Source organism: Clavelina lepadiformis, chromosome 8, assembly GCF_947623445.1.
Source record: "Clavelina lepadiformis chromosome 8, kaClaLepa1.1, whole genome shotgun sequence".
In the NCBI taxonomy this organism is placed as follows: Eukaryota; Metazoa; Chordata; class Ascidiacea; order Aplousobranchia; family Clavelinidae; genus Clavelina; species Clavelina lepadiformis.
The window spans coordinates 574029-592795 of NC_135247.1; the positions used below are offsets into that span (position 1 = coordinate 574029).

The 18767-nt window shown below is 39.7% G+C and overlaps 3 protein-coding genes across 3 annotated transcripts; 1 reads left to right on the plus strand and 2 right to left on the minus strand.

Annotated features, from left to right (window-relative positions):
• Window positions 1–537: 537 nt before the first annotated feature.
• LOC143468723 (uncharacterized) lies at window positions 538–6641 on the minus strand. Its single transcript, XM_076966082.1, has 24 exons — window positions 6623–6641; window positions 6427–6500; window positions 6063–6255; window positions 5774–5946; window positions 5503–5644; window positions 5135–5319; window positions 4826–4945; window positions 4286–4405; window positions 4102–4224; window positions 3803–3937; window positions 3522–3668; window positions 3311–3456; window positions 3126–3216; window positions 2906–3027; window positions 2752–2831; window positions 2473–2572; window positions 2143–2347; window positions 1878–1997; window positions 1675–1797; window positions 1436–1558; window positions 1283–1352; window positions 1042–1214; window positions 839–951; window positions 538–697 (listed from the first exon to the last, which is right to left on the minus strand). The coding sequence occupies exons 2-24, from the start codon at window positions 6476–6478 to the stop codon at window positions 620–622; spliced, it is 2934 nt and encodes a 977-aa protein (XP_076822197.1). The 5' UTR covers window positions 6479–6500; window positions 6623–6641; the 3' UTR covers window positions 538–619.
• Window positions 6642–6756: 115 nt separating this feature from the next.
• Window positions 6757–12986, minus strand: LOC143468725 (uncharacterized). Its single transcript, XM_076966086.1, has 20 exons — window positions 12018–12986; window positions 11931–11952; window positions 11209–11277; window positions 10880–11010; window positions 10494–10638; window positions 10158–10231; window positions 9814–9889; window positions 9528–9686; window positions 9400–9462; window positions 9144–9285; window positions 9016–9073; window positions 8804–8939; window positions 8439–8617; window positions 8238–8357; window positions 8052–8179; window positions 7869–7945; window positions 7644–7802; window positions 7440–7576; window positions 7296–7373; window positions 6757–6973 (listed from the first exon to the last, which is right to left on the minus strand). Exons 1-20 carry the CDS (start codon window positions 12068–12070, stop codon window positions 6910–6912), a joined length of 2070 nt encoding a protein of 689 aa, XP_076822201.1. The 5' UTR covers window positions 12071–12986; the 3' UTR covers window positions 6757–6909.
• Window positions 12987–15551: 2565 nt separating this feature from the next.
• On the plus strand, window positions 15552–18624 carry LOC143468592 (uncharacterized). Its single transcript, XM_076965908.1, has 8 exons — window positions 15552–15733; window positions 15934–16065; window positions 16220–16349; window positions 16632–16760; window positions 17292–17308; window positions 17572–17810; window positions 18029–18167; window positions 18285–18624. Exons 1-8 carry the CDS (start codon window positions 15696–15698, stop codon window positions 18481–18483), a joined length of 1023 nt encoding a protein of 340 aa, XP_076822023.1. The 5' UTR covers window positions 15552–15695; the 3' UTR covers window positions 18484–18624.
• The last annotated feature ends 143 nt before the right edge of the window (window positions 18625–18767 follow it).

Genomic DNA, 18767 nt, shown 5'->3' on the forward strand with positions numbered 1-18767 from the left:
TCCGATCAGTTTAGGACGTATAGTTTTCGAGTAATTAACGATTGAAAATGTGTGTGCAGTGTCGGCCTGTTTGCTAAATATCGTAAAATGATCAAAAAGGAATAATCTTTGTTAACATTCAGGAACAAAAAATGGCCTTAAAATTTTAATCTGGTTGCAAATACCCATTAAATGATTAAATAATAAGAAAACAGGCGTTGATGACTTCATCATTTTCGCAAAAAGCAAAATTGCTGCTCAAAATTAAAGAAAAACGTAGGAATACAGACCGCCATGGAAAATGGAAAAGAAATAATCAAAGGTATTGGGTTCAAGTTGTTCTGCAAAGGCGAAAAGTTCATCGTGAGAATGAAAGTTAAAAAAGAGGTTTACGTTGAAACGCTGGAGATTTGTGATGAGGGATTTCTACGGATTTAAACATTTTAAATTGCAGGAAATTGTGATCGTCCTGTCCTTGATTTATGTCGGCTGCCTACTCTGTTTTAGAATGACAAATACCCTGTGTCTAGACTCTAGAGTAAGCCTGTACAAATCACATCGACATCATAACCTATGTTTATTCGGCAGGTTTGTCGACAGCAGTGTTGCAGCGATACAATCTCAGACGTCGATCACGTGGTTAGTGCTCTCTTCTTCTTTGTCGAGACTTTAACAAGTCGGCTTCAAGCTGACTGACTCGGTTACCCAACAATGAGACCTGAATCAAGTCAGACAATAAGATTTAAATTTGTTAAGACTTCTAAGCACAGGCTGGATCTAAATATTAAGCAGAAATAGAATAAGTTTGTTTTGGTCAAGATATTATTATACAAGATCGCTTCCTTTATTGACGTCCTACCTGGGCACCTAGACGCAAATTATTCGCCGTCAATTGTTGCACGGTTGTGACCAGTTGCATAAGCATTGTGACGTCACTCGAAACTTGCTCAAATTGTTCACAGGTAGGGCAGTCTAGAAGAGTTGAAAACAATTGAGCAAATTTTCTTTCAAAACACAAGAACAACAGATCCACGAGATTATTTCAAAAATAACTCATCTCACGTGAACAGGTCAAGTTGTCGCTTCCGAGTTTGAAGTTGGGGTCGCAAGAGCACTCGTACGAGCCTAGAATGTTGGTGCAATGTTGGCTGCAGTTGCCGTTCATATCTGCGCATTCATCAATGTCGACACAGGTCGTTGATCCATTGAACATGAAGCCATCTCTGCAACCGCACCTGGAAGCACAAGTTATTGTCGATTTTTGTGATTGTTGGGAGTCAAGTGATTGTGATGTCATAATTACTCGAATGTTCCGTTGTAATTCCGGCAAATGTGGTGACAGCCTCCGTTGTTGTTGGCACATTCATCAATATCTGAGGGTGGGAAAAAGTTTAGGTTATAATTTTTATTGATTTTATTTGAATGAAAGCACACCGCTAGATGACGCAAGACTGACCGATGCATGTCTTGTTGTCAGAGCCAGTTTCATATCCAGGATCGCAATGACAAATGAAGCTCCCCCTGATGTTCACGCAGTGATGCGAACATCCGGACGTATTGGAAGCGCATTCGTTGACGTCTGGAGATTGTTAAAAGATATTTAACGCGTTTGAACGAGTTAAATTTACACGTTTGGCCACAAGAGCATACACACGATCTACAAAAACAATTTTTGAGAAATAAGTCAACTTATACCCGAGCAAGTGTCATTGTCGTCGTTAAGCAAGAATCCAGTTTGACATTCGCACCGATGAAACCCGATTTCGTTAATACAAATCTGATCGCAATTGTGGGCACTTTCGGCGCACTCGTCAAAGTCTGGTTTATATGGAATAAAATATGTTTCATAACAACATTCGGGAATACTGTCCGCTAGACGATGCTGTTGTCAGACTTACCGCTGCAGTTACGATTATCTCCAAGCAGGAAAAAACCAGGATTACAATCGCATCTGTAACTTCCAAGTAAATTGTGGCACTGTTGGTCGCAAATATCCCCTTGGCTACACTCATTGATGTCTGGTAAGGTAAATATCAGAGGTGTGAGTATAAATACAAGCACAATTAAACAATTAAACACACATTAAGGTGAACTGGAACCGCGAAACTCGCAGATTTTTGTATCATGGCCATGTTTAAAAACACCGAGATAACCGATACTTACCCACACAGTCAGTGTCGTCAACCAGAGTATATCCAAGCTCACAGCTACAACGGAAACTTCCAGGCTCGTTGATACAAACCTGCTCACAGTCATGCTTGTCACCCGTGCACTCGTTGACGTCAATACAACTTATGACGTCTTCGACTCGGTACCCTGACGGACACTCGCAGGTGAAACTCCCGATAGAGTTGGAGCAATTTGCTCCCTGCAAAAAGAAGAGATTAAAATATTTCCGCTTGAAGATACACAACAGACTTGTACTGTATATGGTTAAGTCGTTGAACGTTGTTTAATTTATACTTTTACGTAACAAATGCATAGAAAACTCACAATAGCTACGTCGCAAGGACTGTCTTCGCATTCGTTCACGTCGATGCATTGTTGCCCAGCTGATGTCGCCCCTGGTTCGTCTTGAAACCCGGCGCTACATCTGTCAACAGCAAAACGAGTTTTACTACGAGTTCAAATTCCTTTGCAACAGATAAGCTTTTGTCTCATAAGCGAGACATTTACAAGCGCTCATCTTTGAGAAATTAAATTTAATGGAACTGGCGATTACTCGTTTGCTGAGTAATGCTGCAAGTATTTTGCTGAGTAATGCCTACTCACTGGCATTGGAAAGATCCAGGAGTGTTGACGCAATCATGCGGGCAGCCTCCATTTTTGTCCCCTGAGCATTCGTCGATGTCCTTTGGAATAAAAAGTACGACAAGATAATTATTGCGTAACAATTACACAAATCGAACAAAGACGCAGCAAGGACCTGACACGATTTCTTGTCTTCGAGCAAGCGGTATCCGCCGATGCACGAACACTCGAACGTGCCCATCATGTTCTCGCAGTAATGATCGCAAGGTCCCTGACCGTCGTTGGGGGCGCATTCATCTGTGAGAAAACGGCGAACATCAAAGCTTGAACAAACAGTTAAATACTGACCGCGAAATATGCTTCAGCATTTAAGCCGGAATCCATTGGACTCGTACTTATGTCGAAACATTGCGCGGAATCGTTTCGTGGTGACGAATAACCGCTCAAACATCCGCATCTGAAGCTTCCTGGGGTGTTTAGACAGAGCTGCAAGGTAAAGCGGGATTACTCTGAGGCCATTGTGTGGAGCAACTTCGGAAGAATTTCGCAATGACTGAGAAGTGTAGCACTGGGTCGTCACCTGGTGGCAACCGCCATTGTCATTTGCGCACTCGTCCTGGTCGATACAGTCGGTGTTGTCGTCATTTGAATCAAAACCGGATTTGCAAAAGCACTGATAAGTTCCCTCCTCATTTAAACACACCGAACACGAATCCGGATACATCCCTGACACGTCAAGTAACATGTTAAGCTTTGCCCCGTTACCATTATTTGCTTAAACTTCCTCCCACCTTCGTCGCATTCGTTGATGTCGACACATGCCACAGGGTCATCCGGGTCAACTCTGTAACCTTCATAACAAGCGCACTCCCACCCGCCGGGAACGTTTAGGCAGAGTTGGTCGCAGTTATGCTCCTGGTTCGGACACTCGTCGATGTCTGGAAGCAACAGAAAACACTTTCCAGTTCGATGATGCCAAGTTGTGTGCCCAACAAGTCATATCATTAATCACGCTCACATGACGTGATGGTGATGTGATCATGTTCCTAATCAAACGTGAAAGAAATCTCACCATCACACGTTCTTCGGTTGCTGCTCACTTTGTAGCCGTCGTGACAATCACAATAATAAGATCCTGGTTCGTTGAAGCACCTGTGCTCGCACCTGTGCGCATACTTTGGGTTGGTTGTGGTGCATTCGTCGATATCTGAGCACAAATTGCATGTGGCAATTCACAAATCACAGTAGGCTTTGAAAGAGCCAGTCGAATAGTGTTAGATTCACAGCGATTGTTGGTGACATAACGTTTGTGAAACAACTACAATAACTAGTACATATAGCTGATTGCCAATTATTTCCACGAGAACTCACCTGTACAGTTGTGAAGGTCGTCGCTAGGCTGGAAACCAGGGTGGCACGCGCACACGTACTGGGCATTTCCCGCCGGTTGGCAAATATGTTCGCATCCGCCATTGTCCTTTTGACATGACATGTCTGCGTACAAACGAGTTATATGAATTTTCGTCAAAAAGTGAGTACCAAGAAGTGCTCGTACCTGTACAGGTTCTGTTGTCTGGCGAGAGCTGGTATCCGGGTGTATCACATCGGCAATGGTAAGAACCAATCGTGTTTACACATTGTTCACTGCAGGGGGAACTCTGACATTCGTTGATATCTGCGTAAAGAAAACAATGCCTGAAATATTTCAATCAAACTGGAGCGTTGTTGCCGGTAAAATCTCATCAACTGTATAATGACTTGGATGATTTGCAGATGACTCAACAAATTAAGTTGAAATTTCCCAAGTTTCTTGTTTACTTGATTTCGATTGTTTTAAACGTAGGTTGGTAAACATTGTTATAACTACTGTTGATTGACATGAAATTTCCATCTTAAGCTCGGTATTGAATGGCACGAGAGGCTCGAAAACGTTCAGAGAAAAGAAAACAATCGATTACTTCCGTTCTACTCTGAAATGTTCTAGAATTCTGGTATTCGAGCATCGCGGTCGTGGCACGAGAGCATCCGGTGGGAAAACCAAAGCAAAAAGTTCACCCGCTTACCAGGAATGGAGAATTGGAATAAGATATCTCACCAATGCACTGCACTCCATTCTCGTCAAGTTGAAGCCCTTCTCTGCAGGAACAAAAGACTTTTCCAGGTTGGATGTCCGTGCACATTTGATCGCAGCCGCCATTGTCTGCACTGCATCCCTCTGTTAAATATCGATTTATTATCAAGAGATAAACATCATCGTTAATCAATGACACCGATTAATTATCAAAAGAACAACAACGCTCAACATTACATAATGTTGAAAATAATAGATTGAAAATGTTCACGATGGAGTCAAAGAGGAGATTGTGGTCATATTTTGCAACTTCAGCACAAAGAAAACGTTTACCAATTACGCTGTAGTCGATTTGGAATCCTGCCCTCGACACCGATCTGTCTGATTGGAAAGTTAAGGTTATTCTGGTCGTGTTGACGATTCTTTTGAATGGATTTCTTAAGCCGCAAAACGTCTTGCTTCCAAGAGGGGTCTCGATATGGAGGAAATCAAACTCACAGTTGGAAGATTCTTCTACGCTGCGTTTGGATAAAGCACACTTAGCTATGAACACTTGCATCAGTAACTCTTGCCATAAAGCAAATCCATCCATTTTATACATCTTGAAAACCTACAGCTAACTTATTTGCAAAGCTTAGATGAATTCGAAGAGGAAAAAAACGACGCCAGATTCACTTACTCACTTCAACACCACAACTTACTCAAATTGTCGGAAATTGAGCAGGACTTGGCTTCCTCTAGGCAAGTTGAGGGTGTAAGTGCACGAGCTTGAGCTCGGATAGTTTGAAGGACTTCCCGGGGAGAGGATTGTTCCCCGCACGGCGGTGTACTCGTTCTCACAGCCTGGAGAAAGAAGAAGAAAGTGACGTCATCATGTAACAAGAGTGGCAGATTGAACTTTACCCAAGTTCAACGCATTTAATGCGGGTGAAAGACAGAATTAAACGTTGTGTATATCACGACTCAACTTACCGACGTTGTAGTGAATACTGAAGCCATCTCCACTAACCGAACTGTCCGAGTGGAAATAAAGGGTCAGGTACTTTCCCGAGCTGATTACTGGGGTGGGAAGGTTATTTCCACAAAATCGACCCAGAGGAGAAGATGACGTAGACGGCCCGTCATAGATGGCGAGATAATCAAACCTACGTACGTCACAATGATGTCAGATCACTTGATTATATAACTGCTAACAAGTCAACACAACCAATATCCATGCATTCGATCCTATACTTGATCAAAAAGGTGAGAGCTGTCTTACTGGCAGCTCCTGTGTTGTTCGATCCTGAAAGTCTCAAATGTGAGCGTGATGTGGTCGGCGTTGCTGGCTCCAATCAACCGAATAGTGCATCTGGAATTCGCCGGATAACTGTTCGGGTAGTCCGGTGAGTTGATAGCTCCGGTGACTCCTCTCCGAACCTGAATCTGCTGGTCACATGACTGAGAAGAGACGCCTGAAAGAGCGGGAATACTTTTCAAGATTCCTTGGCTATTCTATGACTCTCATCAATTCTTTCTTATCGCTGACCATCAACGGTTTATAAACATTTATCGCAATTAATAAGGTTGCCATTGGTAAAAACTTATGCTAAATGGTTGGTCAACTAACCACCAAATGTTCTTACTTTTCATAAAGTTGCAGGCAACGACGGTTAATAGAACAGCAAACAACTTCATCTTTAAAATAAAGGAAGTCAACCTAAACCACAAATTTTTGGAAGAAGTGATTAATTACGTCACAAAGTATTTAACTCTGTCAAACAATTCCATTTGTTGATATGCAAAAAAGCCTTGCAGTAAACAACGGAAAACGCGCTGGACCTGAAGTCTTGTGTACGGCTCCACACCTAGTAGCATTTCACCACAAAGCGCCCAAGTAGGAGGCGTTTTGCCGTTTTTCAACCTAACGCCTGACCTGTCAAAACCGGGATTGGAGCTTCGGCCAACTTTCTCTCTTTTCAGCAAAATGCAAAACTTTTTCTCGCCTAAAATTTATTGACGTTGGTGAAAGAATACAAGGATACAAGAATACAAGGATACAAGGCTTCCTAAACATGTTTGCACCAAAAATAAAAGAAACAAACTGCATGTGAGTCGGACACTGCGCTTCAAGAAAATTTCGCAAGAGATAAAATGGATTTGGCTTCTATGTTTTCCAAACGCGCAGAAAATCTAAAATAAAAATTACAGTGGCATTTTTATGTAAAAATGTTATATATTATGTCACTTACGGTGCATGATTTCATCTTAAGCAACCCAAACCCAAACACATAAAAATTTTAAAAGAATTGCGTTGGACTGAATCAGAATGGAAATAGCAAACAAAATATGAAACTTTTTATCAACAATTTCATGATGAATGACTCTCTCACTGACCACAATGAAGAAACGACGCTACTATGACGTACGCGGCACGCAATAATAAGGAGACTTATGAAAACAAAAGAGTTTTATCCCCGTTTAATTAAAATTCTATTGTTGACGGCATAATTACCTTTCATATGACTTCCGGATCCTACGCAAGTCGGCTATGCTTTTGTTTGAACGCGATCGAAATACGTCATCGGGAACTCTGCAAAGATTGGTCAAAGTTTTTACGTAATAGAGCAAATGAGGTAAAAAAAATTGGAGAAATTACGTCAAGTTTGCGGGATTTTCGACAAATTTTTCAAACTCTGTGACGTCATTAGCTTGACTTTTGACAGGGTTCAGGGGTTGCGAGAAGTCCTCAGCCGAGGAATCACGTGACAAGCGTGGCAAAGATTCATCGAGTTTCTAAACAGACGAAGATTGTGACGTAAAATCGCGTATTGTGAACTTTTAATATGATGTAACAAGCTACCTTGGTCGACTCGGTGTAAACGTCATCATCAAGTCGAATAAATATTCTGTCATATCCTTTCGTCATCAATTGCATCACTTCTCCCACCCTGTCACGTGGTTTCGAAAAATATTCTAGAACGGCAAGTCGCCTTTTTTCTGCGTCATCTACGACTTCAACCTGGAGAAACCTAAGTCGTTAATTATGGAGTTATTGCTTCGTTCGAGTTAAAGAATCAAACCTGACCTCTTTGATGACGTCATCTTTATCCTCAGTATCAGCGTCATCAACTTTATTCAGGGATTTTTCTTCAGGCGCATCATCTGCATCACACATAACAGCAAGCTTGGTATTTACACGTAAGTATTTGTCACAGTTGCTTAACCCTGTAAAGAAATCTTGTCATTTATACATCATAATACGACAAACCATCGTCAGTTTCTTCATTCTTTTCTGATAATGACTCTTCATCTATGTCACAAAGCAGTCGTTGAAAAAGATTCGCATTCGACCCACTAAAAGCGTTCCATCCAACCTGGTCTCTCTTTAGTCTCCTTCTGCAGACCATTTTGTTTATTATTACGTAATAATAGAGTGGACAGCATCATCAAATACCTTTCTTCTTCAATGGCTCGCTTCACTTCCAAGGCATGACGTTGCAGCTGCGTGGCGTGTGGGTCGTCGCCAAATCCCAAACGTGTTGCGTCACAATGTGTCACGTGATTTCGCGGCAGCCTGTCGACGATAAGAGGAGGCGGTTGCCATGGTAACCGGGTAACATCCACTCGAGCGATAACCAATCAAATGTCTCCTTACATCGGTTTAGGTTGAGCTAGTCTTGATAGGACTCCGGGAGATGGTCGAGCTCTCACCAACCTCCGCCTGTTCCTCTTTCCTGGAGGACCCGGCTCCTCCACCATCCTCCTCAACACCTCCTTATACTCCGGGAGGTATTGAGAGATCTCACTGACGAAACGATCCGACCAACGCTGCTTCTGCAGGCAAAGAAATCTCACTAAATGACGAAACCATGAATGACGTCATCACTTTTGTCTGGGGAGTTATTATGTCATGATTGTCATCCTGATGTAATAATTAGCTCCGCCAAAAGCAATGACAAGAATTAGAATTTAATCTGAAGATGACGAAGAAACCACTTTAAACTATAGCTCCAAGCTCACTTTCGTTTCCATCTGGAACTTGAGGTCATTAAATTTATTTTTTGTCTCATCTTGAGTATGTTTGTCCACCACTGGAGGGCAGGAGAGGGGTCTTTTTGCCATCATGCGCTTAACATTGCCACCTACTGGTGCAGATCTAAAATAAAAATCAGGTCTCGTTAATATTTATGCAATTTCTGAAGCTTAAAAACCGGAGAGAAAACGCCACAGACCTGTGTGAAGGAAAGCCAGTGACTGTAGTGGCAGTAGGTGACAAACGAGTCATTGTTCCTTGAAATAAAAATGCAAAAATGAAACGTTTGTTTTGACAACACGACATTCTTCGTTGAACTCTGATAACCTCTTTGTATCATCTTCGACCAGCTGAGGGCGCTCCCATTCGATTCAGAGAATTTCGTCGGTTTGCTTCGAGTTGTCGATGCGCTTATCGTTGACTTTGGCCGTGGCTTTGTGTTTGTGAAACCGCCACGAGAAAGCTTAATCTGAGTTCATAAAGTTGATTTTAAATAATTTAATTGCCCAGAAGCAAACATCGCAAGACTAAACAGCAGAAATGGTAACAAACAATGATGTGAAAAACTTTGCTGATTCTAAACCTGTTTGTCAGATTCTTTTAACTTCCTCTGCAAGGCCAAGAAACCTTTGTTGGACAGTTTCACCTGTAACAGAAATAATTTAAAATCTTGAGGAGCAAAAATTTTCTACACTTTCTGCTCCACTCCACCTGTTTGTGAAAGTCATCAGCTATCAGTGGATCCTCCACAAACTTCTGGGAGACGAGAGTTGGCCTTCCGTATTGCAATTCCTCGTTTCTGTATTGCTCGTTAAGGATCTTCCAAAGTTTTTTATCGTTTGGAATCACAAACTTACTGAAGTTTTCAACCTAAAAAAAGTCATGCATCGAAGATATTCGACACACAATGCGCAATGCGCAGGTCAGCTGCTGCATTTGATGCAAATAAAACGTTGGTTTAATCAAAATTTGAGCCTGATTTTAATTTCGCAATCACCTGGTAAACATCTCTCCAGGTCTTGTCCAAAGGTTTGACTTCGTTCCCATCAGAATCGTCAGGGACACTGTCACACCTATACAAGATTGATCTTAGTAAGGGACGGTTGCGCAATACAGCGAGAACAACAATGAAGAGGCAAAACATAGTAATAAAAATCACAATAATGGTTGTGAGTGAAACATAACACATTCACAAAAGAAAAATGTTGTTAAGAAAACACAGCCTACGATGAAAGCAGTTTATTATAAAATATTCTAACAACAAACCCAAGTTATCACTGAAAATTTCCTTAACAATGGCAAATGTTGTTACAAGATAAAACTGTTCATGTAGTTACTTACAGAACAATCAAATCAAGGAATTCATATAATTGGATTCTGTGCTTTTCTTTGAACGTCGATCGAACGTGACGAAGCTAACACAAGAAATTAAAATAGTTTTCAACCGATTATGAAACATACCGAGAGTTATCAGGGAGCTTATAACAACAAATAAACCGGAGAAACTATTTTTTTATTCTTCAGTATCTCAATTGACTTAATCTTTACTGACACAAGGATTTCAAATTATATATATGTACGAAATAAATTTTAACACAAAAACAGAATAAGTCGGCAAGTTATAGAATTTTATTCATTGTTTACTCAAAAAAGCAACTTAGCACATTCTAATGTCACCTTGTTGGCCAGTTTCTGAGGAGAGATCACTCTTTGACATAACTTAAGTGATCTCAGAAGAGTTCTCTCACAAAGTTTCATTCCGCGTTGGTCAAACTCTTCATAAGCCTCATAAGCAAGTCGAACATTCTCCAATTCTTTGAAACTATACAAGAGTTAAACTTAAAGATTATATTGCTCTGATAAAAAGCGTATCAGTAAAAGTTAGAGATTTTTCTCAATTGTTTCTCGAAGGATGGCTCGAGGTAAAAGATCTCCCAAAACGCAATTGACAAGTTCTCTCACAAACAAACCACTTGCAAAGACTTTTGTTACATTATTAAAGACCAGAAAAACCACAGCCCTAAAAGTGACATTTTCCACAATTATTTTGCCTAAATTATAACCTTAACAATCGTTTAGAAACCAACAGAATTGATTTTTTCAAAATCTCTGCATTGTAAGAAGATGACTTGAGGTTTATCGTGAAATGAAGATCTTGGTGGAAGTATCGGAGGTCGCAGTAGTGAAGAAGATCCTGGAATAAAAACACCAGAAAGTAAATCTTCAGTTATCACCAATACACATAACATTTATATTTATAAAGGATTTTAATCATTATGTAGAAGACCTGCAATGGAAGAACATCAACAGACACACTTTAAAATTGCAACAAAAAACACAATTGCATAATTATAAGGCACACGCCTGCTTAGCAAAGCATGTATTTTATTACCTTAGTTGAAACTTTATCATTCTCGTACACAGTGGAAGGCAAATTTTTCTTAAAGATTTCCTTTGGATACTTTAAAAAAAGATAAAAATCATCAAAGTGATCATGTCCAGTAACCGATTAAACTGAAGTAATGAAAATAATTATTTTACTGTAAGACTGTAAGTAATTTGCACAGACTGCTGTTACAATATACAGTTCGCTAAAAAGAATGGGCACGAAAAAGCTTGATTTTAGGTGCTTAGAGTTTAACTCAGTGATTATTAACAGAGCTACAAGATTTAACAAGAGAGGAAATCAAATCTGGTGAAACAACGACAGCTTAAGGCATGAGTTTTCACCCCAGGGTTGTGTTATGGTTATGGCCGCCATGTATTATTCGATGGGTCGCTTAATCTTTTGCTAGCATCTTACATGGCTATTTGGTTTAGTTTTTGATGTAGCATGTTGGAGACTGCACATAAACATTTCTAAGTCATCAATCAGTAAAGTCAATATCGTTTTTTTTTTGTTTGCCGTTCTGCTGAATGCAGATGGAATGCTGAGATGCATCCTTTATGCGAAGTTAGATCTACGTCATTTCATCTCGCAACAACGCATACGACCACAAAACTAAAATAAGTTGATAAAAAGTTAAGCATTTTCTCTTCAAAAATAATAATAAATGTTGTGAGCTTATCAATGCATCAAAACAAATCATTTAAACCATTTCCAGTTCTTCTTACCCCAAGCGCTGCAACCAGATGCCTGCAAGAACAAATGTGTTAAAACATGACAAACAACAATCTGACGTCTTCATTCAAGAAACTTACTGCAGTTCTTCTGCTGTGTAGCTGTGTTTCTCTCCAGGACTTTTTAAATGCATGACGTACTCAATGAGTTGTAGCAGGAACCGCAGTTAATCCAACGATCTCATTCTGTACACTTTTGCACGCACGAAGAAGTAAAGCAGTTTTTGATAAAATTATCACATGCAAAGACGAAATTGGTTTCGTAATAACGTCATTACCGTACACTGGAAAGGGTTGGGAATTTGGTCGATTTTCGTTGGCAGTTAGCTGGATGGCATTAGTCGTTAGCTGCCACAGTCGCTAAATTTCATGTCACACAAAATTTTTACAGCAGGCAAAACTGCTGTTTATAAGAAATGTGATGAAAAGGGTTGCACTAGCAACTTACGTATTGCTAGACCACAAAGTTTATCAGGAAAACTAAGTATTTAAGCATGAACATGATTAACATAGCAGAAAATTTCCTTGAGTCAATGGATTATCAAATATTTTGTTCCAAATTCCCTCCTACATGCACTTTTCCGACTAATGGCCAACAAAATCTTTGTCTAGTGCAGAAGTGCACAACTACACCATACATTTGTATACCAGGCTCCAGTTACTCAAATTATGACGTCATCTCGTTGTGTACTTCTGCACTAGCCACTAGATCCCTTAATGTTTAGTCACTATAAGAAGACTTTTGCACCTACCGCCGCTGGCGGCAAAATTTTCCCAGCCCTATCACTGAAACCTCGATTTTTTGTTTATGGTAACTTTGTCTTTAAACAACCAGCTTTTTTATAAATATTTCTTATAAATCGATGTGAAGATTAAAATGCTCGGGCGCTAGGCGTGCACGCTGATGAATTTCATGCGTGGAACTGACTGGCTAGCCTGATGTTAAAATTTTAAACTTTGGAAGGCATTCTAATCATTGGTAAGCCAAGTATTACTGACAAGGCTGTGGACATTAACAACGCTAGGAACAGTGTAAATGGTGTTTAAGGAGCCTGGGCTATCGCAGTCTGTCTCAATTATCCGGGTTCAGGAGACACAGTCGGGGGAATAACCAACTCTTTGCCCGAGCGTTCACTGTTACCGGGTTACCAAAGCGAACAAAACATGAAAATCTTATACACTAACTTTTCGATACTTCTTCCGACGATAAAACCATTTTTTAACCAAACTATGCAAAAAACGCTTTTATATCGTTGTTTTCAGTCGAACATTTATTCAGCATGCGGCTCTTTGAGCCTTTGATTGCGGCTCTTTAATGAAATACCATTGTTGAATTAGACATGCATTTTCCCGGTCTAGACGAGTTGTTTGATCAGATTATGAAACAATGCGTTCTATCTCATGTAGTAACAATGGACTCATGGTTAGTAATAATCAGATTACACCCCAAAAAGTACATTATTGTACAAAAGTGTGCTAACTTGTACACTGTAGTTAAGTAAACTGTCAGATTGAAGCTGTACGTCAGGGCTGACCTAGTTTTAAGTCTTGGTTATGATTATACTAATAATTGTAAATTGCAAAAAGAGTTGGTGAAGCCCAGGTGGAGACTCATAGTATCACCACGCAGCACTAATGTTTATCAATAGCTACACTTCGTTGTGAGTGAATAAATTCATGTTTTTTATTGTGTTTGTGTTGTGGCTCTTTAAAAACTGGAATTTGTAATATGCGGATCGAGCATGAAGCAGGTCTGGCCACCCCTGCGATATAAGCAGGGTTACCATGGGTCTCAACTCAAAAATAAGGACGACTAGGAAACGAAAGACGAATACCACCTTAAACAGTGCACAATCAGAGAAAGCAACCATATCTCTTTGGTACAAAATGGTATAGGCCTACTAAAGTTGTCAAAATGCCCAAAATACGAACATCTGCCCTAAAAATAAGGACGCAAGTGAGAATAAGGACATTTCTTAGAAAAAAAAGAATCAACATATTTTCTAAGACAAGCACCTTTAAAAGAAGGACAAATCTTAGAAACTAGGACGGTATGGCAAGCCTGTTTATATAGGCCTAAGCATTGGCGACATCACTGAACGTTGGAGAGTGTGTATTGGCCTTGAAAATTACGACCATTTGGATTTCCTTTAATGGAGTGGAGAAAACAAGTGTATGTTGGAAATGTCTACGTCACATATTTTAACGTCATAAATAAAAAAGATAAGAAACACCTTGTTTTGATGATGACATCATAGATTTGTTACATATTGTAGATGAAAACTTTCAGAGTTCGATGACATCATTAATTTCTTTTAACAAATACGTAATAACCAGGACTTAAATCCGATTGACCTGGCAATGATTCCATTGTCAGCAAAATCGGGAGCATATTTGTAAGAGCTGGGGTTTGATGACTATTTCGCGTATAAACGCATCAAGCGTTTGTAGCATAACAGTCATAACCAACCGCCATTGATGTGAAATACGTTTTAAAACAAGCAAAATTAAAGTTCAATCTTGTAATGACCTTTGTCTATTTCCATTTGTTAAACAAAGTGGCGTTTTTACTGAACGTTCTTCTTTCGTCTAATTACAGCGAGTAAATATTTGGCCAGTCGTTCTGAACCCCGTCCCACCAGGTCTTGTGCGAGAAAAGCAAACGTGTTGGTGCTAACCTAGTCGAGAAGCTCCTTTTGGAAGTTTTGGCCACGACAAACACGTCATTTATATTATTAGCGCATTAATGCGTGACATCAGAGAAAGTTCAACTGTAAAGTGCTATGACGTCATAAAATAGGGAGGGTCCATCTTGACTTGAACTCGCAGCAGAGACTGACTTGTACGAAAGCAGAAATGCTTCTTAAATATACTTTGAGTTCAGTTCAGTCGAGCTCCGGGTAAACAGCAGCTGCAGAAAAACTTGTTGAAGTTATTTTATTAAGAATATTTCACGTTTTCAAAATAAGTTGCTGCAGTGAAGGCACTTACAAGTCTGTGCGTGCTTCAGTTGACGACAGTTTCAGACTTTTTAGACAATTTTCATGTTTGCATGAACACAAAGTAAGTGCTTACGACTTGAATTAGTGCATCACCTTATAAAATTTAAGTTAAATCACGATTCCTACAGAAAAGTGGAGTATTTGTGTAACCAGGTCTCGTATGTTGACTTTCCAAGGCTACTCGTAGTCGTAGTACATAAAAGGATATGTGGTGAAACATGTGGATATTGATAAATCGGGTCACCATGTATAAATAAACATAAATCGCCTTTATTCGCATTCAGCCAATTACAATGGACAAATTATTGGTTGGATCTTTGCCTGTCTTTGTTGGATAATAATCATGTTTGTTTATGACGTTAATATAGGTCAGTGTTACGTAGAATATGGTTTACTTAGAAAACGACAGAAGAATTAGTGTGAGTAGTCTCAGTATAAAATTAGCCAGGATCAGGAATGCTGATGGTTTGTCTCCAATCAAAGTTTATGGTTTGCTGTAGTTGGTGGACTTTGAGGTTTCATTCTGTAGTGTAGACCAAGTCGTTATACCTTGCTCGCCTGATCATCTTTAATCACTCTCTTTAGCTTTAAAGTTTCATTTTAACGTAGAATCTGAGACTTCACTTTTAAATACACCGAAGTCGCCGAATAATTCTGCCCAGCTGAGACACAGTGTTCATATCATTATTTCAGGTTGACGCTAAATCATAGCGTTGTGAATACTAAAGTTGCCATAATCTTGATCACGTGACCAGCGATGGAAAATTCGTCATTTCCTTCAAATGCAACATCCGGGTGAGTTGAAAGCAATTATTTCGTCTGCAGTTATCAGCCAATATGAGCACAGCGGTTGATGGCAATACTACTTGTATATGACTTGCGAGCCACTTGCTCAGGACAAGGCGCGAACTTCTACTTGTGTCGTAACAATTCGTCAGTCTGTCGTCATACTTTATATCATATTTCCTTTATCAACATCTTATATCATGTCGCAGACAATTCGTTCTTCCTTTCACTGAAAGTGACGTTATCATAACATCAGTTTTCCTGGTGACGTTCATGGTGTTTGGCATCTTCATGAACAGTGTCACACTAGTGGTGATTATGACGTCAAGAACACTTTTAAAGTAAGTTCAGTTTTAACAAAATACTGTGTGAAATAATTGGAACATTGATTGAAAGCAATCACAAGTTTTTCCCATAGATTTTATCTGATGATAAACATTTGTAAAAACCTCACAATGACATTTGTTACGTCACAAACAATGAGTTTCTTTACAGATGCATCTTCAATTACTTCATATTGAGTCTGTGTGTGTCAGATACGATCTCTGCGGCCGTCAGCTGGATCAACCTGTACAGAAGGACATGGGGATTCGAATACTTTTACCTCAGCGAGTTTGTGTGCGAGGTAGGGGGTGTATAGTGGAGCCAACGCTGCATAGTTTACCATTCTAGAATGTCGTTGTTAATGTTAAAACGATCACGAAGTTTGTCAAATTGACATGAAACGGTTTATTTCATGACGTTTTCTGACTGTTTGCGCGCGCTGCATTCAGCTTTATACATTGGTACAATTTGCTTCTGAAGATTCGTTATTCCAGAATGCGCAGTTCTCTTAGTCTGGTGTAGAAATGGGTTTGTGATGCAATAGGGTGTAACAATGGGCTGAACTTTATGCATTTTATGATAGTTTTACTGGGGGGTGGATATCTGGACGTCTTACGTCACTTCGTTGCACATTCTGTCGTTCGCTGTCCTTCGTCTCATCGCGATTACTCGACCCAATACGATGAAGAGAATCAAACCTCGGGTGGTCAAGGTAACCACTTTGCTTTTAAGAAGTAATAGATAGATCGGTGGCTTCAAAACCACCCAGTGGTTTCGAAACTCTCTATAAATTTTAGTTTAAACGCAATTTAGAGAAGCTTTGTTGAAGTTTCTTCTTCCGTCGCTCATGACACGGCGGGCGACTCGTGTGGAAGGAAATTCATGGTCGATTCACAAATCACAGCTGTGACGTAATCAATTAAGCTCTGTAGACACAAAATTACAGAGAATCAAGAAGTTTTGCTAATGCTTAAATCACCCATTGTTGCCCTTTCGCCCATCACGTGATCTAAATCTATCGTGGGTTTTAAAATTGAGGAGGAAATCGATTAAACTTTTATTTATAGAACTTTAAAATATTTTTACTTTTAATTCCACTTTCATGCATATTTCATGAAAAGATTTTAATGCAAACGTTCGATTCAATCTCTCGGGCTTTGTTTGAATATCAAAGTCAAACTTGTATTAAAAATTAATCTTGGCTGTCGTATCGGGTTAAAAAAATTTTAATTTCTTTCCTCAGGTGTGGATAATTTTGATGTGAATTATTGGTTTCACATGCGGGGCTCTCCCTATGGGCATGTTTAGTGGAGTGGAACGAAAAGACCGCACCTCAAGCGCCCCTGAGAATAAGTGGCCTTCCTGTGCGCAAGAAAAAAAATGGTAATTGTTTCGTTTAAACTGATACATTGTGACGTGATAAAGACGTGCAATCAGCAGTAATATCAAAACAAAATCTTTTTTCAAAAAATCACAAAATAAAAACGATTCATTTCCATCAAAACTGCAAATTTTTGTTCCAGGCTTGACGCGTATCACGTGTACACCATCATCGTTTACTCAATATTCTTCTACATACCTCTCGTATCCACCCTTTCCGTTTCCATAGTGATAGGTTGCGCAATAATAAAACAGCGCAGAACAATCAAAGTTCATCTATCGAGCATTTCCGCCGGAAACAGAAGATCAAAGGAAAAGCACGCCATGTTGCAATTGTCCCTAATTATTACGTCATTTCTCGTAGGATACGTTCCATTTACAGGTAAAAACTGTTATTTCAATCATCTTATATTGACGTTTATTTTTTGCCCAATCGTTTTGAATTGGGCTTTTACGTCAAAATATCCGCAAGATGTCGGAATTACTGACTCACTTTAGTTTTCACGTCACTATCTCTTGTGCAGTCTGTCCCAGTGTGTGCGGAGAGGCCAGGCCTATGCAGTGATTTGTTTTAAAGTGTTGATCCAATCTTCTTCGCAGCTTTCGAATTTTACTCGTACGGTCATTACAACCATGGGCCGGTTGCCATTCGTAGCGACTGGCAGTTCGGGACCGCCCAGTACATCTGCCTCAGATTCTCCGAGTGCCTCAATCCAATTTTTTACAACCTTGGTTCGGCGTAAGTTCAAGTTCAAATATTTAAGATCATTTCGAAAGCGAGTAAATTGCATCATTAGCGTCACCTACCGGTTACAAATTTGTCCGACAAAGTTTTAACAAATTTATTTTTCTCCAGTAAAATGCGGGAAGCAACAAAATCATTTTGTTTCCGAATAATGAATATACGTCACAAAAAAACGCGAGAAGTTTTGACCGGGAGCGTTACCGGAAGTGTCATTTCCGTCCCCGGATCCAGAAGATCTTTTTGCACAACGACGAGAATGACTCATAGAAGCGACGAAGTGAAGACGTTTGACGAAAAAACGATTTCATAAAAACTTGTTGGTTTATGTAAATTAACTTATAATTCTTGCACATCGTCGATTATTTTTGCCACCAGATGTCAACATATTTGTTGCTCGAAACGGGCATAAGTTGTTTGAAACAAAAAGTGTACATGTGACGTCATAGCCCATGTCGACCTTTGAAAGAATAAGAAACACAATCTCGTTTCAAACCTAAACAAGGGACGTTGCTCCAACACTACTTGACTAGATATTGTTTGTGATCTGTCACGAATATATCTAGTTCATAGTTACCTCATAATCTTCATGAAGTG

What these genes read in the sequence shown, in the direction of transcription:
- LOC143468723 (XM_076966082.1), bottom strand. Translation starts at nt 6,478, where the DNA reads ATGAAGTTGTTTGCTGTTCTATTAACCGTCGTTGCCTGCAACTTTATG. An exon ending in CATCAACGAATGCGACGAAG is followed by an intron (nt 3,457 to 3,521) that starts GTGGGAGGAAGT and finishes TTGACGTGTCAG; the next exon opens with GGATGTATCCGGATTCGTGT. An exon ending in AAGACAAGAAATCGTGTCAG is followed by an intron (nt 2,832 to 2,905) that starts GTCCTTGCTGCG and finishes TTTATTCCAAAG; the next exon opens with GACATCGACGAATGCTCAGG.
- LOC143468725 (XM_076966086.1), bottom strand. Translation starts at nt 12,070, where the DNA reads ATGCATTTAAAAAGTCCTGGAGAGAAACACAGCTACACAGCAGAAGAA. An exon ending in TTCCTTGATTTGATTGTTCT is followed by an intron (nt 9,890 to 10,157) that starts GTAAGTAACTAC and finishes AATCTTGTATAG; the next exon opens with GTGTGACAGTGTCCCTGACG. An exon ending in CCTGGAGAGATGTTTACCAG is followed by an intron (nt 9,687 to 9,813) that starts GTGATTGCGAAA and finishes GACTTTTTTTAG; the next exon opens with GTTGAAAACTTCAGTAAGTT.
- LOC143468592 (XM_076965908.1), top strand. Translation starts at nt 15,696, where the DNA reads ATGGAAAATTCGTCATTTCCTTCAAATGCAACATCCGG. An exon ending in ACGTCAAGAACACTTTTAAA is followed by an intron (nt 16,066 to 16,219) that starts GTAAGTTCAGTT and finishes GTTTCTTTACAG; the next exon opens with ATGCATCTTCAATTACTTCA. An exon ending in TCAGCGAGTTTGTGTGCGAG is followed by an intron (nt 16,350 to 16,631) that starts GTAGGGGGTGTA and finishes ATTTTATGATAG; the next exon opens with TTTTACTGGGGGGTGGATAT.